Source organism: Atractosteus spatula, chromosome 4 (assembly GCF_055471065.1).
Source record: "Atractosteus spatula isolate fAtrSpa1 chromosome 4, fAtrSpa1.hap1, whole genome shotgun sequence".
NCBI classification, from domain to species: Eukaryota; Metazoa; Chordata; class Actinopteri; order Semionotiformes; family Lepisosteidae; genus Atractosteus; species Atractosteus spatula.
This window is the reverse complement of record NC_142709.1, coordinates 30930395-30958383: the sequence shown is the minus strand read 5'-3', so window position 1 is coordinate 30958383 and position 27989 is coordinate 30930395. Positions and strand designations below refer to the sequence as shown.

Below are 27989 nucleotides of genomic sequence, written 5' to 3'. Positions count from 1 at the left end.
AAACTGGAATTTTCTTTAAAATTAAATGGAATGACCATGCTCTTGGGGAATTATTTTTCATTATTACATAGGTTCATGTCACTTCTTAACATGTGTGCATGGGTTCATTTATTTTCATTTCAGCTATAGCAGTTTGGCTTGCAATATACATAATAAAAGTATCTGTAGAGGTTGTTGTATTTTGACAGGGCTTTTTATGACAACAAGACTTACTAGAGGTTGTCAAAAATTTGGCTTGCTTAAAATCAGTTTTGTTCTACTCTTTAGCAATTTGTAATCCAGATGTTTGAATATGTGTTTCCGAGATCAAAAGCTTTTATACATTGTACAGTATCTGCTTAGCCTCAATTTCAGAACTTACCACTAAATTCTTTTAATCATTTTCAACTAGGTTCACAGATATCATATTGTAATGGAGTAAAGGTGTACACTTGTTTTTCAAATAAATGTTAAGTACTGTAGAACTATGGCAATAGTTGCTTATCTTTCAGCATTTTTATTTATTTAATCAAATACAGTAGTTTGTTGGTATTAGGATTGTTGACAGATGATTTTTATTGTATATGTTTGTATAGAATTATACATTTATACTTAAAAAAACAAATTTCAGACTGATTTTGTCATTCACAAACAGCAAAATGCTTTATAGGTCTAGTCTTATCCTGAGAGCTGTGTACCCTTCACATAATTTGTAAAAGAAAATGCAGTTTGATGCTGTGTGAATAAAGATAGAATAAGACTACCTCATTATCAGCTCAGAGCGCTTTGGTCTTGTGTGAGACTTGATATATTTTATTATATTGAAACTTAATTTTAATGAACACATTTCAAATACTTAACACTTTCAGATATTGTTTTAATAAAGATAAGTCTTTTGTCCACCATTATATTTTTAATTTTCTTCATGTCACAGCAAGTGTCAAATTCCATGTTTTGCTCTAAATACATATTTTTAATGTGACCTAAAATGTCATATTTCCTCACAACTGACACCTCTTCATGCCTTTGTATTATTGATATTGGTTCTTTTCAATTGAAGTCTCCTGAATTTTAATTACGAGATGCTTTGAGGGAAAAATTAACATGGCTTTCAAAAATGTGTGCCAGCTGTCCCTGTATTAACCTTTTTACAACTCTTTGAAATATTCTTGATAATGCATTACATGTAATATCCTTTAGGAAGACTAAATCAATTTATTAGTCTTTTATTTTTATCTTCTGTGAGATAATAAGAGATTAAATTCATGCTTTTATAGATTACAAAAGGTAACAGACTAATGAATTATAGTACCTAGCATTACCATTAATCTAATGACTTACATTGTATGGTAATAAATATGTTGTATAATACTGGTGCTGCTGTTTACGGACCAGAATTACAATGTGGATTCTTGCTTCTTTTTTAATTATACACACAGTATTATACAGTATTTAATGTCGAAAATAAAATCTGGGTTTTGCTGTAGATGCTGTTTACCTCTCTGAGTTTACTTCCCAGTTAATAATGTCATGTGGCCTGTATGCTTCAGCAGCATCTTCCAAATGGCTTTTTTTAAATTCTGTGCTTAGAAATTGGTAATTTCATATTATAGTATTAAATATTACATACAGTAATGTTTCCATTGCACCCTCATTCTAATATCCCAGATAAACAGCACTGAGATAATGCAGTTTTGTTCATATGCTTCACATTAGCCTACACTGTGGCCAGTGCAGTATGCTAATATCAGGCTAATATGGAATTTCATATATATTTGAGATTATGGAAACAAACCGTCTCTCAAAGCCTTTGGCTCCACTTTAAATTCACTTATTTTTTATCTCTCACTATATTTTTATAAACTATGTTAAATCACATGTATTTTTTTCATTGTTAAAGACCTTTATCTCAACAAAAACATACAGTACCTGTATATATAAAAGAGCAGCTTTTATCTACTAGACAATTGCTGTATCTAATTATCCTTGTAATTGCCATTGAAAACAGGTCATTCTCACCAGCCATCATCAAAGTCCAACCAAACCAACTTACTGCCATTGTTGGCTCAGTGCTTGCTTGTCTGATTGTACACCATGGAATGCAAGCAGAGAGGTGAGCCGCATGACAAACAGTGGAGGCAAGATCCTTTCAACACAGAAATGTCTTAACTTAACAAAATACTTTAATGTTTTATGTTGTTCATGATTTGAGTGTTAATTTAGGGACATGAAGTTTGAGACTGCTTTAAGTTTCTCCAATGTGTCTTGGCTTTATCACACTTCAGTATAAATTTCTTAAAATATTAAAATAATATTTTAATTAATTAATTTTAATAGTAAGTTATTTAATATTGGTTAAATATGTTTATTTACATGTTGAATATTATGTACATATTAAGGTGAATTCGTGAGGTGAGGTTTGTGACTGCCCATCAAAGATATTAATTAAATTATGTTAAATTAATTAAAATTAAAATAGTATATTTTAGATACTCTGTCATAGTGTATGTGTAAACTGATGGTCCTTTGAAATGAAAATAATATTCTGAGCATCAAAAAGAAACATATCAGTCTTTGTATATACATTTTTAGGAAAACAAAGTATATGGATATTGATTAAATGTTTTTGGTGTCATTTTGATTAATTGATCATTTATGCTCGACACTCTAGTGACTTTGCTCCCTGAACACTAAATCACCTCTTCAGAGAGAGAGATGATTGGGCTCAAGTGATGAGGTAATTTAACCTATTGAATGGCAAGCCTGGTGAATAGAAAGAAAAAACGCAGAAAGGAACCAATATGCCTTGCTCCTCAAGACAAGAATGTATTTGTGCCACTGGTATACTGGAGGACGGACAAAGTTGCTCGTCATCCAAGGTGCTCACAGCCAAATGCAGTCCATCAGCTACAGGCTGCAGTCATGGCATCTTTCCATCATCATTGGGGAGAATCAGGTGTGATGGTCTGGGCAAAAGGCACTATAAAACTCCACTTGTCATGACTGGCATCCTGCCTGCACAGAGCTGTACTGATCAAGTCCTGGGACCGCACTTCTGTCGCTTTATATAATGACAACTTTCCAGCAGGACAACACGTCCTCATGCTGTGCATGTAAAGATGAAGTTTTTTAAGATGAGAATGTTACAGTTATGAATGCCTAATTCATCAGTTTGAGCACCATTAGATATTTGGTGAATAAGCTGGGACAATGTATGGCAAACAGGTACATGTTTGTCCAGGCATTGTAAGGGGAATGGGACAGAATACAACAACATCTACAGCCTAATACAAAGCATGCAGTACATCACAGATGATGGCTTATATTGCTCCCAGCAAGAGTGGCCTCTCTGTAGATCAACAATGTTAATGACAAATGTTAATCAATATAATGAATGTGCCATTCAATAAAATATCAGTGCACCTTCTACAAAACAGGTTGTCCTTTCCCACTAACACTGTGAAGTTTTTGCATTTGTAAGTAATATACTGTACATGCTATCATACCTGAAGATACAGAGAACATAAGGAAAGAACATATATGTGTTATACCCTCACACTTGAAGAACGTTGTGTTTTCTTTCTTCTCTTTTCATCATGGAATAAACTTATTACTTGTTCATACATACAGTATGTTATGTACAGGTATATAAATATTTGGGAGGCTTATTGTTTTAAAATGTTGATATTAAATTATATTAAATAAACTGATATTAAATTAACTTGTTTAAAATACACAGTAGTTCATTAGTATTATGGGATACTAAAATTATTTATTTAGTTTTGGCACTCATTACCTGTAATTCCAATGTCGTTTAAACTTTCACACCTAGAGAAACTGGACATCACAATAAGTAAAGAACTGTATCAGAGTCCAAATTAGGAACTGGGAGTAATTACGTTTGTTGTTGAGAGCCATGCTACACAATATGTACTTCACCTAAGCAGAGTATTCGGCTAGTTCTTTCTTTAAACAGTTTGCTGCCAAAAAGTCCTCACTTTGTATGCGTTCCTGTATGAAGTTTTGTGTAGTTGTCATTGGTATCAAGGATGGACATTCATTTTCTATAAAAGCAGTCTTCCATAAATATACTTATGATTGTCATAATAAAATATAATGCAAAGATTGGAAACAGTTATTTAGTATTTCTTTTTTTTACCAAATGATTTCTCAAAGAAGGCCCAAGGAGAAGGTTCTTTAATTACAAGGGCTCATATTACAGTACAATGACACTGGATTTAAAATTGGTTAACATTTTATGGTTAAGTCCCTTCTTGGTACTGTATGTTGTGATTAATAGGTCCTATAATGAAGCTGTGTGGAGATTCAAATGTCAGCTTACATAAAATATTTCATTGCAAAGTCTGAGTCCTGTGATCTCTCTTCTCAAAAAATAAAAATCATGGGAGAAAACAAGCAAATGACAGCAGTTAGAATCAGTATTTTTTTCATCTACAGTAAGTACTGTGAAAATAGGTTATGTTGAGAAAAAAGTCTTATAAATAAAGAAACTGCACCAAATTCTCAATGCCATTTTTGTTGAAATGTAACAGCTTGTGGCATAGTTATTTAAAGTACGAATGGTTTAAATAAAGAAAACATCTAAGAAAAATTTATGAACATTTATCATTGGAAATGTTGCAAGCGATTTGACCATCATGCTCCAGGTGCATAATTCCCTCAATTAGCTGAGCCAAGCATATTGGGGGGGGGGGATGACAGCAATTATAGTTGGTAGCAAGTCTTCAGTGTTTCTAAACCTGCCCTTAGGGGCTTTTCTCAGTGATCCTTTCAGTTAGCCTGGTTATGCTGTTTGCATTGGAACTCTTCAGAGATATTCAGCGTTGTTTGTAACTTTGCCAGATGCTTGCTTTTCAAACCAGTCAGCAGAAAACCAAGTGCAGAGGATGTACAGTATAAGAGCACTGTAATCCGGAATCCATCCATCACTTGGCGGATGGTAATAGTGTCTCTGGAGACTGGCAAATCACCTTTAATCTCTTTATCTCCCTGTGCAGTTACCCCTTGTCTAATGTCCTCACTGATCGCATACAGCTCAGACCATTCTCCTGTCTAGCAAAAGCAGTTAACTTATCATTGATAAAAATGAATGCTGTGGTTTTTACGACAGCATGCCTAAGTGTAGTAAGATGTAAGATGTGCCATGCCTTAGAGTAGCGTAATGATGCAGATGTATTGTTAAGTAACTTGTACTTGTAAAGTGATCCATTTTCGCTGGAAGGAGATAACATGTCATGAACCTCATAAACTTTGCAGGTGCATGTTTAACCTATTGAAACACAGCTGATTTAAGATATCGTTTTTACTATTATTATTTCTGCAAGCGCACGCAGAACATATTCTATGGAAATCATTAGAAACATAAAACTTGTCTAAATAAGACACAGCTCTTACCATAAGGCACCTTTTCCTAGCTGAAGATGAAGCATGGTTTAAGAAAATGTATGCAATTCATAGGGACCACTGAGTATTAAGGAATGAACATACAGTAAATTAAAAATTGTAAACTACTGTATGTGAAAGTACTTTTAAAACTGAGAACAGAAGAGGGTTGTGGGGGTATGGAATAAACTACCCAGACAGATTGGTAAAGCTAGCTTCTTTGGAGAAATGACTGGAAGAAAACCTTGCATCAGTCAGCTAATAACTGCCTAATAGACTAGACGGGCCGAATGGCCTATTCACATTTGCAACTTTATATACTGTATGTTCTTAAGTGTGGCACAGAATGTCCCATACGTCTTATATAGCCCCTATTTCTAATGCCCCCCCCCCCGTTCTTCTGCCCCTAGGAAAGAATGAAGACTTGTACTGCTTTGGGCAAAACTATTCACGTAATATCATCAAAAACACAGTTCAGTTTTTTACTCTGCAGAGTTAAAACTACTGTATATGGAATATGAATGCAAGGTATTTGTCCAGTCGTATTTGAAACATATTTGTTTTGACGTGTACTGTCAAATATGGTTTACATGCTCTCTGCCTCCACCAGTGACTATTCAACCTCCCGCTCATCCTCCTCTTCCTGGAGCGCTTTCTAAGCAATTGTTCTTTGGGGATTAAAAACAAACAGTAAAGATCAACCAAAACATTCTGTTGTAAAATAGACAACTCAAGCAGAAAGGACATTAAAGGAATAAGCATAATTTTCCATAAATGTGCCTTGAAGATCACCAGCAAAATCAAGTTGCCACATAAAATCCAGTTTTACAGTCTTGAAACAGGCCTCACAGACTAGAAACAAGCAACAAAACCTGAAGTTGAAAGATTCATAAGACCAACCCTGTAAGATGTTTCAAACTTAGTCTATATCTGGTGAAGATGTCTTCTCGTGACGAAACTAGTAGTGTTTGTGTTTCTTTAACACTGGCCAGACAATGTTTCCTTTCAGCTTCTTACTCTTTCTTGTTCCTTGTTCATTGATAATGGTGCCTTTTCACTGTTTCAAGGAATGTCTTCATGATCAGCAAAGCATGCACAACTGTCTCATGTACTGGTGTTCCAGATTTTTCTCAGTTGTTACTGTATTCTATTTGAATTTAATCTAATAAGCATCTGATTTTGATCTTCACTGCATATTTTTTATATTGTGTCATTTATCCAGAAGGTTGAATACTATTGTCTGTGTCTTTGTCTGCAGTGAGCTTTAGTAATAAATCCTAAAACATAAGACATTAAATGTGCCTGCCGAGCACGGTGAATGACATAGGGCTGATTTAATGCTCAATTTAATCATCTGTGATGACAGTTAAGCTCTAAAACTGTATAAGGCAAACACAACATGCTCCCTTATGTACAATATTATTCTTATTTGCTTGATAGTCATTTTAATTTCATTTTCTCTGTTCTCAATGTAAAGTCATGTTTTCAAAAAAATCTTAAATGTTTTCTTCAATAGCGGGAAATAAAGTTTAATACAAAATGTCTGGTGCTAATTGTTTTGATGCAGTCATGACCTACTGTATTTAATACTGTTGGAATACTGTTAAATTCCATAATTTCCAAATACAAGGAATGTGGTCAATATGTTTATAATAATTGCTTATTTATATTTATTTTATAATTATACTGTAAATATTATAATAGTTATTATGCATATGTACTTTAAATTTTGTATTTAGAATATTTCTGTGCCCTGGCTGAATAGGCAGCTCAGTGAAATCTTTTGGTCATCCATTGAAGAGAGGCTTACTGTGAGTCAATATCCTGTTTGTTAAATAGAGCAGGTTTGACCTGGAGATAAAGGGCATGTGACAACACCAAAAAAAAGGCAGAGCAGGACACAAATCTTGCTTCTGGTATCTTGGCCCCATGCATCCAAAGGGGCTGACTCACTCAGCAAGCTGCTATTTATATGGTACCAAGGGCTCAGAAGTGTTGTACGGAAACAGAACCTGCTGTGTGGGGCTTTCATCTCGAACAATTTATACGAGTATGTTAGATTTCCTTTAGTGCTGAAAATACAGTTTGAAAACGTGATAAAGGCATTTTTTCACACCAGGTTCCCTTATTTTTACATGAAGAATATGTGGCCTACTCACAATTAGCTCAAACACGAGCACGCAAACAGAATGGGTTCCTCACAGCACAAAGCAGAGCTACTGCTCATGGACCCGAGGGGATGTTCCTTCTCTCCTCCTGCAAAGCAACTGCAGCGCAGCAGGGTTTCCTGGCAGCGGTGGACACTGACACTGCTCACCCGCGGGTGCTTGATTTGATTAAGACCCAGAGATAACAGCAGGTCAGCGTGTGACTTTGATCCCAGATTGAAACAGAAATTCTTAGGTGACCTTTACGAAGTGGAGACTAGCATTATCATGTTAAAAGATTAAGGGATTACATTGATGCTGGTGCTGCTGTAACAACGTGTGGAGCACAGGACAAAATGCATTGCAGTGAAGTTCCCACTGGTGACAACAAGCCACCACCTACACCATTATGCTTGTTCCCTTACACAAATCCAAAACCAGAGTATTATTATTAGTTTGCTTAGCAGATTTTGTTACATGGAAATGTTTACTTATGACTGTACTATTGCTTGGTCACTCCTCACTGTATTCAGGGACTGGGCCATCAGTGATGTACGATTGTATTAGAGGCTATAGTTTCTGCTGTGTAAAAAGAATGCCTCAGATTTTTTTCTCCAAATCCTTTTTCGGTCTCTAAACATGGTTGTCTGACTCTGGGTTAACCTGCGTACCTCAGCCTTTCCTAGTATCATGCTCAAACGGGTGAAAGTGTTGAAGTGGGTAGAAGAGGAGAGAGTATTCCATATAAGTCAAAAGAATTAAGGATTCTGAGACATTGTACTGCTTGTCAATCGGAAATACTGGAACCTATGCATGACTTCTTTTAAGCATTGATTTAAAAGCTCAGCAGAAATGTTTACATTTAACTGATCTCAAGCTGAATAGGAATTTCCACAGAAAATGCACAAACTTAACAAAAGAGAGGTGAGAACAAAAAAAAACTTACTTCTAGATGGCTAAACTTTGCTTTCATTGATTAAAAGGACTGATTAATTTTGGTGTGAGCCAGCTGATAAGATACATATTTCATTTTGCAGGTTATGACGATAAAGAACATTTAGCATTCAATAGTCTTCTCAAAATAGCTGTTTTCTTCATCTCACTATACCCATCAATGTACAAAATCCATAAGCTCAAGCACAGCCTTAAATTCACTGCTGGGGAGCAGCACAGTGGGCCATGAATTACCTGGGAAGACACAATAACATGAACTGGACTCGAGTGTCCAGTTCTGATGTGCCAATGCGATGGCTTCAGAGTAGCTAGTGGAACCAGTGTATATTTTCTATATTTCCTGTTTTTTGTCTTTCTTTTGTTATTGCTTTTTTGACATTAGTTTAACCTGTCTGAGCAGGTGCCACCCATACCCTGTATGCCCCTATTGATTACCTTTCTGAAAGGGTTAGTGTGCTGTACTTAGACGTCAATGTTGCATTCTTACTGTACTTCTGTTTTTAACAAGTTGGATCTTTTGTGAGTTAAATGTTTGATTGCCGTCATGTTTGTGTCTTCACAGAAAATGATGCGCTCCTCCGTGTTCCACATGTTCATTCTCAGTATGGTGGCTGTGGATGTGATTGTTGCGGCCAGTAACTACTATAAAGGAGAGAATCATCGGCGGTATTATGATGAGTTCTATCTGGCTGAGGTAAGAGTGAGGTAAAAGTATTTCAGACCTACTAGAAATAATAGAAAAGGCTACAGCTCATATCTGTTTTTGTGTGTCTCCAAACTCCACATTCACAATTTCTCACCAATAGTGAGTATTCCCAAACTGGTTCTGATCATTGCCATTAAAAAGCCATTTAAAGAACCTGTTCTTTGTGCAGTGTACAAATTATATTAAGAAAGAAATTAAAAGAATTCAGCATCACCAACATGTTTTTGAGCCACATGTAATTTTGATTTTCAAGTACAGCCTAATTGCTGTAGGTTTAATTAAAGAAATTAAATATTTTTTAATTGCCTTATTTTAAAATTGTTGTTGTTTCATGTCTGTTTACAAGCTACTCAATTTTAATATTCCTTTACAAAGCACCTCCCTGTACGATGATTCTTGTGTGTCCATTTGAGTCTAACTGTGTTATAGCCAATTGAAGTATACCTTTCACTGTAGGGTTTATTTAAATTTGCTACTTACTGTAGCATTAATGTAAAAAAATGTAATGATCCTACATTTGAAAATGTGGCCTTAATCTTGGGCATAAATTAAAAGGGTTCCTTGTTTTAACTGATAATGAACCTTTTACCCAAGAATGAGATTAGGGTGTAATGTGTTACATCTGGAGTCCTGGAAGTTTCGGAGGAAAAATGAAAGATGACATTGTTGCAACTGTGGGAGAGGCCATGTGATTCTATGTAAGCCAAAGGTGAAAAGGTACAGATGGCTGGATACGTTTATTTTATTTGTATTAAATTATTTAAAGGAACCTCAAATAGGAAAGAACTGCAATGCAGTTTTATAAATAACATTGTTATTTTTTATCCAAATGTTTCATTTTACTGCAGCAATCTAAAAACATTTCATTTCAGTTATAGGAAATTACAGTATTACTGTATTTTTAATGTGTACATTATACAGTTGTACACTCAATTTTAATATTTAATTTATTTAGTTTTTAGTGTACATTCTTACAGAAAACATACATAAATAGAAGTCAAATGGCTATAAATGTCATTTATTATATGTTTTTACCTCTATATAAAAATGCAGTTTGCAAAAGAAAAAAGAGGAAAATACTGTATGCAGGAACTTTAGGAATGCAGTTCTCTTTAAAGTACACATTTTTTCTTGTTATTTTCTAAATCATACCTTATACAGTGTGAGATGTAAAGAAACAGGGATAACTTTTGATTAACATCACTGAAGGCACAGATAACCCATATGATCAGATTTCCATATTTAAAATCATTCTATCATTTGCATTTTTCCCCTTGCTGTTCCCATAATTTGCTGGTTGCAAAATCAGTATTCAGCTTGTGCACAAGGCACAAAGACATCTAGAAGTCTGGAGACTCCTTGCCTATTTGCAGCTGAATTCAGAAGATAAGCTGTGTAAGCAATCGTGAATTATTTGCAAAGTGTTCAGGATCCATATCATATTTTATTAATTTATTTAGTTATTCATTTAAATTTGCAAATATGTCAGAGGGAGATAAAATGTTTTTTTCTAGATCTTACTCCCAAATAAAATCTAAATTTAGCATTTTTGTGTTCTTTTTCAGTCAGTCTTTTATAGATATACAGAATACAGTATATATTCATCTCAGAAATCCTTCCATTCAGTTGCAGTTTATCTTTAAAAATATATCTATTCAGTTGTCTGTGTACTACTGCAGATTCTATTACTGGTAAAACAATATAATGTGTTTTACCACAGGGATATGAATGTGAATATTATATTCATATTTTTGCTTCCAAAAAATATCAAAGCAAATTTAAGCACAGCTCTTTCAGTTGTGAGGAGTGTAATATACAAGACATCGCTGTAAAAAATGACACAACATTATTCTTGGGCTTTCTTGAATTTTAATTTTTGATTTGTAAAAGGTTTCTTTGAAGCCACTAAGGGGTATCACTATCCTTGGATAGAAAAGAACATGATGCTTTGTCTTCTGCTGTTTTTCTCCTGCAGGTAGCCTTCACTGTTCTGTTTGATTTAGAGGCTCTGCTGAAGATCTGGTGTTTGGGGTTCACAGGCTACATCAGCTCTTCCCTTCACAAATTTGAGTCACTGTTGGTTGTGGGCACAACACTGCATATCTATCCTGATCTGTATCACTCACAGTTCACCTACTTTCAGGTAATAATATCTGCGGAGTCTACCATCACAGCTGCAGGTGAAATATCTTTTTTCATAGACATTATATGCCCAGAATATGGGTGTATTCTGAGAACTGTAAAAAAACTGTTCCCCGGAATTTCAGCATCTAATGTTATTGTATTTAAAGTCCTTAAATATTTTTATTATTTTTAATTTGAAACATTCCCCAATCCAATTTTAATCACATATATTTCTGTGTAAATACTGCTCATAGAAGGACCCCTTTAAATAAAGGTGAAAATTTCTGAGGAACCTGATCTATCTTGATGGAAAAGCACAGCAGATACATGAATTACTCGTAAAGTAATCCTTGATTCCTCGAACCACATTTAAATGTAGCCTTGTAAATAATGTCTCCTAAATCATCATCGTCATTATTAAATTCTTATATCTGTTACACTTGTTTTCATTTTTGTTTTTTGTTTTTTTATTTTGTTTCAAGGTGAACCAGAAGAAAATACTACCTATTTCCCAAACATGGATTTCTTTGTTTACAAGAAATGAATGAAAAAGAAATAAATGAAAGAGTTCACTTTCAGCCTCTCATATTATCATCGAGAAACTATGGACATGTTGCGGGCATAGTCACTGATAAGTAATTTAGGTTAGTTTAGTCCCACCAGAAGGTAGGAAAGCAAAAGTGTAGTTTGCATTTTGCTCTGAGGTACATTGCAGAAGAGCTGTGAGATTTTATCTTCTGTCTCCTGCTGCTGCAAAAGCCAGATACTGTATCTGTCTGGGTGAAACAGCACAATGGTTCTTGGATAGGAGGTTATGTCTATGATGCTTCATTGTTGTGTTTGATTTTTGTCTTGTAAGAAAATGTGTTTTGAATAAATGTTCAGCTGTTTCAAGTTAGGTCGTTGATTTTGTGTCTTTTTCAAGTTGTTGATGAAAAGCCCAAGGGTTCATTTAAGGGCATATCTTTGATGTAACAGTTAGTTCTAAAGGAAATGGATTACTTTATTTAAGAGGGTGAAGGCTGAAATGACATACAGTAAATCATTTTGTAACGAAAAAAATGAAAAGTTGTTATGGACAAGATTGCTTTTCATTTCAGGACCACTTTTTTTCTTGATAACCTGATCAGGCCTTCCCAAAGAATTAAAAAAAAATAGCAGAGAATTAATATTTAACAAACTGCTGTTACTGTATGTTGGTATTAAGTATACAGTTATCTGGAGATTCTAGGAATTTCCTAGGTTTTGTTTTTGAAAATGAACAGATGTTACTAGGCCAGTCTTTGGTTTTAAAATGACCTCATAATATCATATACTGTACAGTGCTGGGTTGAAGGTTTGTAAAGTGCTGGTTTGCAGAATAAAAAGAAAAAATACTGAGGTAGTTGCCTACTATAATTTATCATCATATAGCAAATGAGGGAAAAATTTGCATTATCGGTCTGATATTTTGATTAAAATATAATGACTGTAAGATTAAAGTGCTGTGTCTGTGTAATTATGAAAATAGTATCTAATCAATCTGCTATTGATTTACTTGTTTGCAAGATAAGATAGAAATTTATAGTCAAGCACGGACTCTAGCTGCCTTGCACTGTAAATATTTGTTTATTTTTAGCACTTGCATATTCATTTTATTGGAAAATCTTATACTGATGTTTCCTCATCTATTTAATCAATCAAAGCGACATTTGAAGTATTTAATTGATCAGTGTGAAAAAAATATGTATTGCGTCTTTGATCGTGTGAAAATCTGGGTAAAAAAGCACTTTATCCATTGAGAGCTGACAGCAGAAGGAGTAGTAATCATGACAGCTGTTGCTAACAAGAGGCTATACTAATGGGTCATAATAGCTGAGAAGCATCATTGATAAGGCAGCTTTTATTTTTCTTCCAGTGTGTGCGAATCAGGGTTAAAATATTATACAACCTGTTGAAAAAAAGGCAATAGCATTTTGCCATTGTTATACTGTATCCTTTATTCCTGCAATGATAAGATTTGATCCAAAATTTATACCAAAGTCATGCACAGTATGCACTTCAGGCTCATAGTTCTAAAAATAATTTATCCCTTGCTGGATTATCTAAAATATGTGAACAACAAAGAAGCACAAATCTAACAGACACTGTCATCATCTATTTTTTTCCCTTCCCCTTCTTCCTTAAAATTCATTTAAATTTGTGAAGTTCCTTTCAGACATGCCTACTTGAAGACAACATCAGGATGTATAGTCAATTCTTCTTTTTTGTTATATTTAATGTAAGATAAAATAGCAGCTGCTTGCTGCGAGGAATGGAGTGATGATGAAAGAAGTCTGAATGTTAATTAAAGCATCTTACTGTAAATCCCTTTAAACTGCAGACTGGTATGACATTGTAACAACAACTGGTAACTAGTCTCACTATGAGTCCGATTTCTAAGCACAAGGACTGTCCTTACCACAACACTAGTCTAAGAAAATAAACTGGTCTGATCTACTTTGAGACTAGACTCCTCCTCCTATATTTTTTTATGTTTGTTTACAGAAACCTAATTAAAAAACGATGCTTTAGATCCCTCTCTTGCTAACTTCTGGGAATACCTGCATACAGTATATAGCTTGTCTCTGGGCCACCCCCTGGTGGCTTAGACTGACATGGACAGCTCAGAGAGGCAGCTGCTCAATTAGATAAGATCACTTTATTGGCCATATACAATTTCCTGTATTAGGAATTTGTCTTTTTTCACATATCCCAACTTGCTCTCCATGAGACACACAGACAGGGAGAGAAGCTTTGGGTCAGAGCGCAGGGTCAGCCATTTATACGGCGCCCCTGGAACAGTTGGGGTTAAGGGCCTTGCACAGGGGCCCAACGGAGTAGGATTCCTCTGCCAGCCGCAGGATACAAGCCAGCAACCTTCCAGCCACAGGCGCAGATCCTTAGCCACAGAGCCACCGCACCAGTTTATCAGCTGTAACAAAATGTGAAGCTCGCTTGTTCCACACTACCATATCAGTTTGCATACAGAAGTGCCTCCTGTTTTCAGTTTTAAAATGTATTTCCATGTAGTGTCCACTTGTGTTTTCTGGTTCACTCGTTTATTCTGAAGACATCTTCTGGGTTGACTTTGAATATTTGGACCAAGTCAAAGGCATCAAAAGCAATCAAAGAATTTTTAAGGACCACTGCTATAACAACTTAATTAAGTGTTTAACACTTAAAAGTTTAATTTTAATTTGACCAATTCCATGACCTTAAATGACCTTAAATCAAAACCCCAATATTGTTATCTTTTTACACAAAATGTACTATGCAGTACATGTATTAGGTACTGTGGTTAGTTTTTTAGGGAATTGCTTTTAACAGTTTTGTAAATGACTTTGCTTACCTAATCATTTTACAAGTTCTGTAGCATTTTCTAAAGCTAATGAGTCCCCAGCCACCTGATTCAATGTAGTTCTTTACCATTATGTACTGACTCATCATTTCTTCTACCTATTTTTTGGGGGGAATGTTCTGCATTATAATACAAAAATCCACTAGGCGTAAAGAGGTACAGTACAGTATGTTTTTCTCTATAGTTCCTGAAATTGAATTCTTGGAAGGAATTTACTGTTAATCTCCACAAATCAAATATTATTTGAATTTTTTTAACTTGTTAATTTTTTCATTGTTCTGATACAGGTATGTTTAAGTTAAAAACAAACATTTTAAGTAGATTGAATATTTGAAAGTGTCATTAGAAACTCTAATTAGAATCCAGGTAAACAGCTACATCTCAGATCTGTTTGTGAAAGCTGATGTTCTGATTTTACGAAGTGGAATGCATACAGTCAAATATGCCATTTTCTAAAGGCTGAATTTGAAGGCATTATCTTTATCTTAAAAGAAGAAAAATTTATATCCAGAAATTACAAATGATAAATTTGTCAGTCATTAGTACTATCATAGAATCAATTTCACCATTATCCAATTATCCATTATCAAGATCACCATTATCACGATTATCTAATTTCAAAACTAAACCTTTCTCAAATGTTTTCTTTACTGTATACTGAAACGCTGGGCTAGGCAGTTAGTTTTTCTGCCTCACATGTCAAGTTTCCTTGGTTTGATTATGAACTGTGTCTCTTCTGTGTGGAGGTTGAATTTTCACCTTGTGTCTGCATGTGTTTTCTCTGGTTTCCTCCCATTTTCTGCATTTATGCAGGCTGAAGTAATTGGTTGCTCTACATTGTTCCTGTGTATATTTGAGTGTGTTGAGCCACCCTCATCTGAAATTAGGGGTTTTCATGAAAACATGAAAATAAGCCTCATATACAGTAAACTGCAAGGGATTATATTCCTTCTATTAACCTGTCTTAAAGTGTCTAACAATGCAATTAGGGAAATGTACTGTATACATGACCTATTCCATATTGTTTAGCAGTAACCAATACACTAAGTTTTATTTATTCCATAATGTTACTGGGCAGGAATACAAGCCTGAATACAGGCTGTTTTTTTAAATATGCTTGGCATTGTTAAACACACTAGAGAAGCATTAATTCATTGCAGTTTCATTCCAAAAGGTCAGACTTAGCCTATTGTCATCTAATTCAGTAAAAATGCCACACCAGAGACATCTTTCAGAACATGAAAGATTGTTAATCATAATAAGAATGCTTCCTAGTTGGGTAGCACAATTTGAAATGTGTCCAGAATTTTCAATGCACCTAAGGCAGTAATTAGCAGACAGACCACGTATCAGGAGCACAGACAAGTCAGGGATCAAGTGCAGAGCCATGCAGAAAATGAAACACTGTTGCATGGAAGATTGTGTCAAAGTAAGCTCTGAAGAGACATTTTTCTTGGGATTATAAACCTCATGCTGTGTCCTAGTTTAATGGCATCCTGTAAGATCTGAGAAGTGGAAAGTTCCATATAAGTAATGTCAAGACAGGTCAAGATCCAATAATATTAGGGGAAGAAATATTGGGACTTCCAGTGCAATTCCAATACTAAGTTAGATGTGATTTATAAAGGTTTAGATTTATTATTAAATTGTATTATTATTTATTGAAACTTGCAAATAAATATGATTGCGATTTACTTTTTAGTTGTAGGTAATGTACTGTTATGCTGTCCAGGGCATGGGATCGCTGAGGGGCGGAGCTTCTCGATAACGACACTGTGTTGCTATGCAACCACAGCTGAAGGCAGTCTTTGCTTTGATAAGACCCAGCTGTGGGAGGTTTTAAAAGGGCAGGTTGGAAATTTCTCTGTTAGGAGAGCATGGCAGGGCTTCAGACCTGAGCTAGCCTCAGTCAAGAGAGGTAGTAAAATCAAGAGTCTCCCATTTATGATACACTATAGTGAATGGTAGATTCCTGTCAGTACAGTGAGGTGAGGCAGAAGAACTAGCTGGGTGGGTGATGCTGACGTGTAAATGCAACCGTCTGGCTACTCATGATGAAGTATGGGAGTGAGAGTGGCTATGCCAAAACAAAGAGAAAGAAAGATATTGCTAGAGAGCAGGCTCTGGAAGCAAGCAGGTGTGTGATATGACTGAGCTGAGTCGACGTTTAAGTTAAAGCTACTTATAGTTAGGAGTTAAACAGAAGGTTAGTGACTGCTAGTGAGTGAAGGTTAGTGAGCAGCAAACGATGCAGGTTGCAGATTTAACCCAGTGAGGGGCAGTTGAGAGCAACAGTTCCAGAGGGAATTGGAAGAGGAATGAGAATAATGCACTATTGTCTGAATACCTCTGTGAGGGACAGCCATCTCGGAGGGGTTTTGGGATTTAGAGAAATCCATTGTATTTAAAGCGGCAGCATGTTCTAAGGTGGAGAGGGAATAGGACTGTGGTCCTGTGACAGTGAGAGTAACAATCTGGAAAGGACCTTGGGAGTTAAAGCAGACAACCTGTTATAGAAGGAGAAAGAACAAATCTGTCTGAGTAATGTAATGTTCACTGAGAAAGTGGCTTTTAAATGTGAGAGTGATATTGTTGTATTAAAGTGAGTAAGTGTGTGGGACAGAGAGTAAGGTGTGGTAGAGGAGCTCCCTCTCTCTTTCTGGTAATGCAGAAATCATGGAGGCAGAGAGAGAAGGAAAGGGCTTATAGTAGCTAGCTGCTGACCTCTGGTGATGGATGAGATCAAATGAATAAGTGTGTGGGACAGAGAGTAGGGTGTAGTAGAAGTGCTCTCACTCTGGTAATGATGAAAAGGGCTCCTTTAGATGCTGACCTCCATCGATAGAATGAAGTGTAGGGCACCCTGAAGTATATGCATTGAGTGGGACAGCGTAGTCTGGGCGATAGATATGCTCCAGAAGCTGTGTGAATTAAGTGGGTTATGAGTAAAGGAGAACAAGGAGCAGGAGAGGCTCTGAGAGGGTGCAGGAGTCCAAGAGAAATTGCGACAGCTCTGTGGGAGCAGGGAGGCTCATAGACAGAACGTGAAATATCCAGGTGCAGGGACGACCCATGATGCCATGTCAGCCCACCAATAAGAAAGCACTAGAACATTTTCAACCAAATAGGATAGAGTGAGTCGAGGGTCTTCCACTGTTTCTCCCAGAAAGAGAGAGAGGATCGGAGGTGAGGTACGTTTAGCCTGGCTCTCCACAAGCGAAGGGCTCAATAGTACGGTATGAGTGAACCTCAAGATGATCTTGGAGGGGGTCAATGAAAGGACCAAGGCATGAGTAAGAGACTTATGAGTAGGAGTAAGAGTGTTCTATGAGAACCAGTGCGAGAGACAACATGACACTGAGAGAAATGTCAGAAGTGTGACACTCTGAACTTTAGAATCCGCCAGGGCTCAGAGAGTTGAAAGTAGACAAGCTGAAACAGAGTGAGTGTTTGTGCTTAATGTCCTAGTTGCTCCAACAAAGGGTTTGAGTGAGAGCACCACTTTCAGAGGAGAGTGTGTGTAAGCCAGGGAACATACAGTATAAAACTATGACAAAAGTTAGAGCACAAAGTTCCCCAGCAGGCTGTGGATATTGCCTGTTTCTCACCCAAAGTGGTGTCTGTGACCCGTGATCACAGTAATTATTCCTAGCATTATTATCATCATTAACATCACTTTTTTCAACATCACTTACAGTACAAGCCTGGAATCCAGATCTTTTATATTTAAATGTTGCTCATTTGATATCAATTCTGTCTAACACACAGGCACAGGAATCAGACAGATAAACCTAAAATTGAGTCAAAATGATTCAGAAATTGAGATTGATAGCATTTTTTGTTCATGATCAAAATTTTGTTAATGGTTTGTCCATCAAAATTCTTTGTCTGCAAGGCCATATGGTCAGTAAAACCAATCTGAAAAGAGTACACACAGCTTTTGTATTTCAAAGGAAAGGAAATCAATGGTTCCATTTTTGACACTGATCAACTCAATGATCTCTGTAACAGTACATTCTTTTGTTCCAGGCTATGTTACATATACATTATTTGTTTGCTTGCAAAGAACTGACATTGCCATGCACTGGTGAAGGGCTAGCACTGCAGTATCATCACCATAATCATGTTTCCTTAGTACTGTGTACCAAAATGCACATGGGCATCTACAGGATTTACTTATATCTTGGTATACAATATATTAGCAATATCGCATGAAGCATTGGCAAACAAATTTTGACAATGGGGATATACCTGTATTCACATAACTCTGCCCATTTTGTTTTTTTCATTTCTAATTCCCAACAGGTCCTGAGAGTAGTACGGCTGATTAAAATCTCCCCAGCTCTGGAAGACTTTGTGTACAAGATTTTTGGCCCTGGAAAAAAGCTCGGCAGTTTGGTTGTGTTTACAGCCAGTCTCCTCATTGTGATGTCAGCCATCAGCCTGCAGATGTTCTGTTTTGTGGAAGAGTTGGACCGATTTACAACCTTTCCAAGGGTAAGTGCTGAGCAAGCAGGTGAACAGTTCAATCGTAGGTTCAGAATTTCAACATTCATTTCTACAATAGCTGTAGTAACAGAAAACCGGCACTCAGCTCTTTAGGGAACCATTCTTCACCTTATATGACAGTAGCATTCAGATGTTCTTAATCTTAATTCTAAGGTTGATATTATCAAACAAATCAGCTCACGCACTACCACATTGACAAAAAAATATGATTCTATTCTAATGTTAAATCTAATATTTATTCTAATATTAAATCTTTATTCTGATTCAGAACAAATGTATTCATAGATGCACAAGTATTTGTCAGTTTGTCTAGTTTAAACCATTGATAGGCAATACACAAAGGGAAAAGAACAAATAGTGTGTGACTAATTTGCAAACAGATGTCTGACATGGCACAGAGTTCTTTGATATTAAGTGCTCATGAGAAACTCTCTCATTAACAAAATCTTTTGATCGCGTCCTGCGAGGGATCCACTGATCTCTTTGCAAGGTGACTTTAAAAGGTGTCTGTAAACAGATGCTGTATATTTGCAAATGGAGTAATAACCATTGAGGATAATAATATTTGAACTTTCCCTGTCTTAAAATTCTCTGTGATACCAAATGCTGCCAAGAAAAAGGGAGTGTGACACAGTTAAATACTTCAGTTGACAGGAAGGAAATCTCAGGTGCAAGTGATTTTATTTGACTTTGTAGCTGATAATGGCCTACCTGTTCAAATCTGTGAGCAATTGGTCTACATTTTTCGAATCATTTTACTTAAATTCCTGCAGAAAATAGTATATTTTATGTAAAAGCTTTTTTCATAAAAAAAGTTTAAGATATATTGCAGTTCAAATACTTGCTGGTGTATTAATCTTTGTAACATTTAATGGGAGCTTAGATAGTTTTGCTAAACTCAAACTAACACATTGTTTCTTGCTCACCATTTTTTATTGTGGTTGTCTAAGTAAAGAAAAATAATTTAGTAGCAGCTTTACAGTTATAATGAAACACTGTATTTTATTTATATAACTTTTTATGGTTGAGTAGAAAAAAAATAAATGTACTTCTAGCTGAGATGTTCTGAAATTGTCCACTCTTATATTGTTATTGCCTGGTAGTCAGTAGTTAATTTATCCAAGTACTGTATCTCCTCTAGCTTTCTTGAAAGAAACCACTGTATCTGCTTCAGCAGAATGGCTGGGTATTGCAGCTTGTTCCATACTCCTGCCACTCATTTGGGAGAACAGAATTCTACCACTGAATCACCAGTGCTTGGTCCAATGTCTGGTTCCATACTGTGCATCACTCTGTTCAGCTTAGTAAACATCTCATATCCAGTGGTCTTTTGATTTAAAAAAACTGTCCGAAGGCTGTGGAACACGTATTAGTAAGGTGATGTTTTTTTCTTGTAATTCTCCTACTTTTCATACCTTTGGATATTCATTACCTAAGGTACTGCCCTTTGTTCTTAATCTGCTAGGGACTGAAAAACTGCTGTCCTAAATTTAGTTAACATGGACAGTCTCTGCCTCCTTAAGGGCAATAGTATCCCACATCTAAGCTACAGACCTTACTGTCTAATCTCATCACATCTTAGAAGCTAAGCGGGACCTGGTCAACACTAGTACGGGAGACCTCCAAAGAACACCAGTTGTCACGGGAGCCAGTGCAGACTGTAAAATCCAGAAGTGACTGGAGAAGGGCTACAGGGAAAACATATAAGGGATGGCAAACAGGGGGCGGTGCTGACAGAGATCAGGCGCAAGGGGGGAGCGCAGGCAAACAAGTCCAAAACTGTCCAAGGGGGAAATCCGGGCGCAGTCCAAAATCCAAAACCAGGTGATCCATCCAAGACAAGACGAGACAAGGTTAAAATCCAGAACAGGATCCAGAGCAGGAACAGGGGGTTAAAAACAGAATGACAAGTCTAGGCGCTCCGAACCTCAGACTCAGCTTGGTCAGGACGCCGATCGGAAGCCTAAGCCTTCAAGCCGCAGACGTAGGGCGACTTGATGCTCGGCGGGCCTCCGGGCGTCCGTCTTCCAATGCAGAGCCCCGAGCTTCCAGAGCACTGGGTTTAAATAAAGGACGGAACAAGGGGCAAGTGAACGTGATAATGAAACAAACGCAAAAGGGTTGGAGCACACTCTAGAGGAGGGATGACGATCGTGATACCAGTTTGCTGCTGCAAAGGATGTTGGCTGACTAGAAGGTGGTAATCTTCACTTTGGACCTGAATTTCCATATGAAAATGAAAATTATGGTGACTAGGAACACTGGTGCATTTCCTTCAGAAGGGGAATTAAACCAAGGTACTGACTACTTAGTCACTGAAGAGCTCATGTCACTGTATGCAAGAATAGGGATGTTAATGCCAGTGGCCTTTCTAAAGCCTACTATGGGCTTGAACATTGCCCTACATAAACTTCTTCCTTAATTCAAATGTCGAAGCTATTTCTCACTTCTTCATCTGTTCTGGTCTTTACTGGGGCTGGTAGCATACTGTATAATGGTCACTGTGCATCGTACACGTAAGTGCAGCACTTCAGTGGAATTATAAAGTGCAATTGTGATGTGACTTTATACCATATGCAATGTATCAGACAGTACAGTGTATGAAGCACCAAGTATGCCAGAGCTCTGGCATGTAATTTCCAGTGAAAGCATGTGCTTGAAAAACACACAGGTAATGAAAAAGATTCCCTATTAGGGAGCCAGGGTAGTAAGATCAACTTATTATACCCATGCATTCTTCTTAACAAAGGTTTTAAAAACTCAGAAATGGGATTTTCAATTGTTCAGAGTGAAAAAGCACTTGGTACTAGCTCAGTCACTGGGAAATTAACTCAAGGCATGATCAATTCTGTGGTAGAGCTACATGTATACAGTATAATGGAAATATAATGATTGGTCTGGCAATTTTAAAAATTGTAGACACTTAAAATTACATTAATTTCTTTAGAACAGAATAATTTGGATTGTTCCAATCTCACTTTATACATACAAATTATATGACATTCTGTGAAGCATGAACAATTAAAGGGGAAAAAACATTTTATTTAAATAGCTGCATTTATATTTGACATTTCACACTGACAGAGACATCTCTTTTTGTATTTGGACTAGTAAATTATTAGGAACACCAATAAAAAAAACATCTTTTGTTTTGTTTTGAAAAATACACTAGGCACATTTGCATAAAAAATGTGTCTTGCTTTTTAACAGCTGTCTGGTTTGTCAGTCAACCATTTTCCTTTTCTATTGCCTTACCCCACATAAATTATAGGATGAAATGTAGGGAAAAGTCTAATTTGGCAATTGAGAGAGCAGATTCTCAAACCATTATTAAGCTTTGAAAATACCAGTGGAAAATGAAAATACAAAAGATTTTAAATGAATGTGTCTCATAGTAAATAAGCATAACATTTCCCACAATTTCTAAATATATTAAGCTATGCCACAATGCTTCAGATTGCTTTGTATATAAAGCTATACAGTACTGTACATGTTGTTTATTGTACATAGTATAAAACTCTGGAAGGACATTTTTTTTCAGGAGTCTCTATAGGCAGTTTTTATGAACAAAACACTATCATGAAAACAAAGTCACTAATTTTTATGCAGGAACAAAATTGTCATATCCAATAATAGTCCGAGTTTTTTCACTTGAACCAAATCATATTCTCAGCCAGTCCAATTCAGAAGCCATTTCCAGTTCCTTCTCCAAAATATCTGCTTTCCAGAAAAAAGATATCACCGTATAGTCTCTGTACTCTCCCAACAGCCTCCTTGACTCTCGCTTGTTAGTCAGTCTAAATACAAACGGTGGGTATTCCTTCTTGCAGGTGTTTCAAAAAATGCTCTAATTGCTTACTCTTTTCCAGATTTCTGCGTTTCTCTCTGACTTTCAATTCCTTGTTTAGCCTGACTGAGTCTGATATACAGTACCTGTATTCTATTCTCCAGCCCCAGTACATTATAGTATACAGTATGGTTGACCAACAATTAAACATTTCATAGTGAACACATTTTGCCATTTGAATCACTGACAGCATTTGCTACCTTTGCTTTATTGTTCCATAGCATTAGACATTTGACGACAGCAGATTTCTTTCCATCAGAAAAAAATATTTAATTTTGCAGAATATCACTGCAAATGACCGGAATGATATAAAGTACCACAAGACTATTATAAAAAAAAAGGTGTGCCAACCAGAATTATTTATTTTATCCTCAGGTTTTAAGATTGCACTTACATAGTTTAATTCCCAGAGATTTTTTTTCTGTGCAAATCTAATAATTTAAACTTCTTTGTATCTCCTACAGGCTTTCATGTCAATGTTTCAAATCCTCACCCAAGAAGGCTGGGTTGATGTCATGGACCAAACACTTGTTGCAGTTGGACACATGTGGGCTCCAGTGGTTGCCATTTACTTTATACTGTACCATCTTTTTGCCACTCTGGTATGTTGTAGAATAAACATACTACTGATTATTTGCTTGTGATAGTCCTCTTAATATCAGTTAGAAGTATGTCAGCTTTATTCATTCAGTAATTTTGCGGTGCTTGACGTCTGTCAGTGTGTGAACTTCAGTACTAAATCACATTAAAGCTTTTTTCGTTATAGAAAAGGGTCATATCTGTATTGTTTTGTGCTGCTTTCTGCACTTGGTTTGTATGCATCTCACAGATGTAATTTAATTTTAAGGCACGAGCATAACACTCTAGGGCATAGACTGTTAATTAGGAATTAGATGCTGCTTACTGGCGTATGGCACTTAAGTGAGCACATGGGTAATACATACCGCAGTGCTTCTCATGACATACTGAGCAGCAAATAGAACGTTTCTTGGTTAAAGACAAAACACATTTGCCCCCTTATTTGAATACTTCCTCTGGAATTGTCTACAAATCATTGAACAATAGGGTAAGCAAGAGACAATGGTACTGTAGGCGTACAGTAAGGTGATGTTTTAGCACACTTTCCTTTTCAAACAAAGGTTACAGAATTCCAATGAGATCCTGAACTGACAGTCATACATGTACAGTATTTGAAAAGTGATTTATGCATAATATACTTACAGTACATACAGCTGTGACATCATTTTCATTAGATGTATGCACTGTAAATGTATTTTATCTTTATGGCTGAGTAATAAATTAACATTATTATTCCTACTGGTAGTCACTACACTTTCACCTGGTATGTTGAATGCACTTATGCTATTGAAATGTATCTGCATACTGTATATGATGTGGGTGTCTCCAGTTTTTGAATAGTATATCTGAACTTATGTTCTAAATATCAGTCTTCTGATATGTTATGCTCCAGTGTTTTAATGTTCTTTTTCAGTTTAAACATCTCATATCCAGGTAGGTGATTGTTCTAAGAGTGTAGCCGACTAGGAATGAGGTTGCTTTGGAATTTGGAATTTAGAGGAAGAGAATGTAATAGCGAGTCTTGCAGTACAGTATATGATTACAGTATTACAGTGACACCATTACCCCTCCCCCTAAAGACAAACAGCAAGTTTTAATACATGACAAATGACATGTCGCAAATGAGTCTGAGACACCCATCAGAGAGATTTGGGAGCATGTGATCACCAAAATAAGCCATATGGGGTCTTTCATTGGAAGTCAGAGGATTTCAAAAGGCTGGACCCCTCCTGAGAGCCCATTGGATTGACTGTTAGCAAGCTCATTATACACACACACTATGAGCATTGTTACAGCTGCACATTTTATTATAACCAACATGTGCTAAATAAACATAGGCTTAATATGAAAAACGTGAGATATGGATACAGTATGTATAGTTGCAGGAGCACTTGTAAACTTGTAAACTATGAATAGCCCCAGTCCTGGGTATAGACCTGTATTATTTACACAGGAGTGAGAGTAATAATTGCAGCATTGGGACTCTGCAGCTGCTAGAGGCACCCTAGCGGCCTGTATTAGAGACCATTCCTCTGAATAAGGAGCATAATCCACACCCACTGCTCCTCCAGCTGTTACAGTAATAATCCACCAGCAGCATTAACCCATCACTGATACAGTACTGTTACGTGGCTGACACTGAATTTCTCCTTACAGTTCCTACACTTTGAAATAGTATGTGTCAATAATAAGGAAATAAACACGTAAATGTAATCACAACAGGAAGCAACACACAGTAAAGTACACAGAAATAATAAAACACAATGACAAACTACATCCAGAGAGACTTTGCCTAAAAGAAAATGCTTAAAAATGAGAAATCTGTTTCTGATCTAGACATGTAGAGGAAAGATGTCTGCGGGCAGTTCTGTATTCTCTTGAGACTGGAAATGGTAACAAAGAATTGGCTAATAGGAGGCATTAACATCACAAGGTTTGCATTATTAATTCACTAGGAAGGTCACAAAATTGTGACAGTCTGTTAGCCTTTTTCATAAAGTGCTCACTGAGTAATGCATAAACTCAGTGAATGCAGCAATAAAAAGGGCTTTCATTATAATTAAAAAATGTTTGAAGTGTTTAAAGTTAAGTAGCATGTACAGTACGTCACAGTTTAATAAAAGGAGATTAAATGTTTCTAGGCTAGGAGGAGAATGTTTGCATCTGAATTCACTTTAAACAATTAAGGAATTATAACCATTGTTATTTTCACTTCACAGAAATATAGTATTTCTATGTATCCTGCATGTACAGTAGTATTATTTACTACGAGTTAAACATAATAAAGACATTTGTCTTCTGCTGTTCAAATATCATTAAAACACATTTAATGTGTTAACTTTCAGCTTGGTTCATTCAGTTACTGGAGCAGTTACACATTCGGCATGCTTTAGAAAATGGTGTATTTCATTCCAAGTGTTAAGTCCAAAAAGAGAAGAATATACTATACTCTTTATTCTTTAGCTGTGGTTTTCATTCTTCCGGGTGGGATTGCTCTGCAGTAGATTGTTTATAACCAGCTAATGAATGTGGCAGGTGTGCAGGATTCTCGTTACTGAGAATTATTAATGCAGAGCAATATGAATGACTACTGGGAAATTAGATATCCTGATTCACAGATTACCTGCACACCAAAGACTTATAATAAGAAGAGGTTTATCTCAGTAAAAAAAAGTAATAAAAACTGTTCTTTAAATTGTTTTAATGTCTTCCAGTTGAATATATTCTTGCTAAAGCAGATAAAAAAGCAAATTATTTGTTATTGGAAGCCTTAACAGTGAATGAAGGAGTTATGAATTCTGGTTTTCATATTAGGGAAAATGAAATTATCTCTAAGTTTATAGATTTTTTTTCTCTTGCTGTACTACAATACACTACATAAAGTATAGTGCCTTCAAAAAGCTTTGGGACAGCAAAGTCCAAACTGTTACTTTTACTTTACAGTCAAGAAATTTGCATCTGTGATCATGTGATTATTATGCAAAGGAACAAGTAATAGGTTTATTCCATGCTGAAAAAAAGAAGAAAGAAAACACAACATTTCGGCCATGGAGCCTTCTTCAGCCTTCTTCAGCCACACCTGAAGAATGCTCCACGGGCGAAACGTTGTGTTTTCTTTTTTTTTTCAGCATGGAATAAACCTATTACTTGTTTCTTTGCAGCCTACGCATGCTGACGCAGCTACCCACCTGAGATTATTATGAGTGGTATAGTAAGTACAATATATGTTTTGTCAAGGAACAAGTAAAGGTTTATTCCATGCTGAAAAGATAAGAAAAGAAACACAACGTTTTGGCTGTGGAGCCTTCTTCAGGAGTGTCAGGCTCCACAGTCAAAACGCTGTGTTTCTTTTCTTCTCTTTTCAGCATGGAATAAACCCTGACTTATTCCTTTGCAGCCTGCGCATGCTGATGCAGCTACCTACTTGAATATATGTTTTGTGTTTGGGTAATTCCATGTTAATTTTGATATATGAATACAGAATTGTTAATTATCATATAAGAACTAATATATATATATACTGTAGATATATATTGCAATCACTTTAGAATAAAAACATACTGTATGTTGTTTTTAATCCATTGATTTCCAGTGACCATAACTATTAGGACACATTCATTTTAAGTAAATTAGCAGTGAAATGCCAGTCAGAATGGACAGAAGCATTTTCTTTTACATAAGCAAAATAAGTGTTTCTGCTGCCTGCTGAATTCATTCTATTTGCTGCAATCATTAGTTCATCATCAATAAAGACACTTGAGCTCTTTCTAGAGACAGCCATGAAACTGACACCCATACTCACTGGTTGGCACTTCACCATACACCATGACAATGACCCATAAGGCAGTGCAAACAAGGAGATCATTAGTAGCAAAAACATTGAAAGTCTTAAACTGACCAAGTCAATCTTCAGATTTACAAAACAAACACCATGCATTGTGCCTTTTCTGTTAAACAATCAAATGTGTGCATGTAATTACCAAAAAAAACGTATATGATTTATCTATATGATCACAAATACAAATTATTTGACTGTAAAGGAAAAATAGGTAAATAGGTTTTCACTACAACAATAATTTTGGAGAGCCCTGTATATTCTTTTCAGGTAAAATGTATAAAAAACACTGCATTCATTAGCCAGTATAATGAGTCCTTTCAAAGTTAAGAATTTTAATTTAGAATTTCTTTTGGAAAGTGCGTCACCTGAAGAATATCCTTCTTTAAACAATAAAAGAATATAATCCTATTCAGCTGTCAAGTGATTCATCCAAGATCTTATTCCAATTTAATAGCTAAGATTGTTAGGCTGAGTGCTTATCAGAAGAGGTTACGTATTTCAAAGCACAGTATGGTGAAAAATGC

At 36.0% G+C, this 27989-nt stretch overlaps 1 protein-coding gene across 1 annotated transcript in view; it reads left to right on the top strand.

Moving 5' to 3' along the window:
• nalcn (sodium leak channel, non-selective) overlaps positions 1–27989 on the top strand; it is a 147774-nt gene that overhangs the window by 59138 nt on the left and 60647 nt on the right. The window contains exons 10-13 of the mRNA XM_088913203.1: positions 9046–9177; positions 11165–11332; positions 18998–19189; positions 23513–23650. Of these exons, the coding sequence (XP_088769329.1) occupies positions 9046–9177; positions 11165–11332; positions 18998–19189; positions 23513–23650 (630 nt within the window). The remainder of the gene's footprint in view (positions 1–9045; positions 9178–11164; positions 11333–18997; positions 19190–23512; positions 23651–27989) is intronic.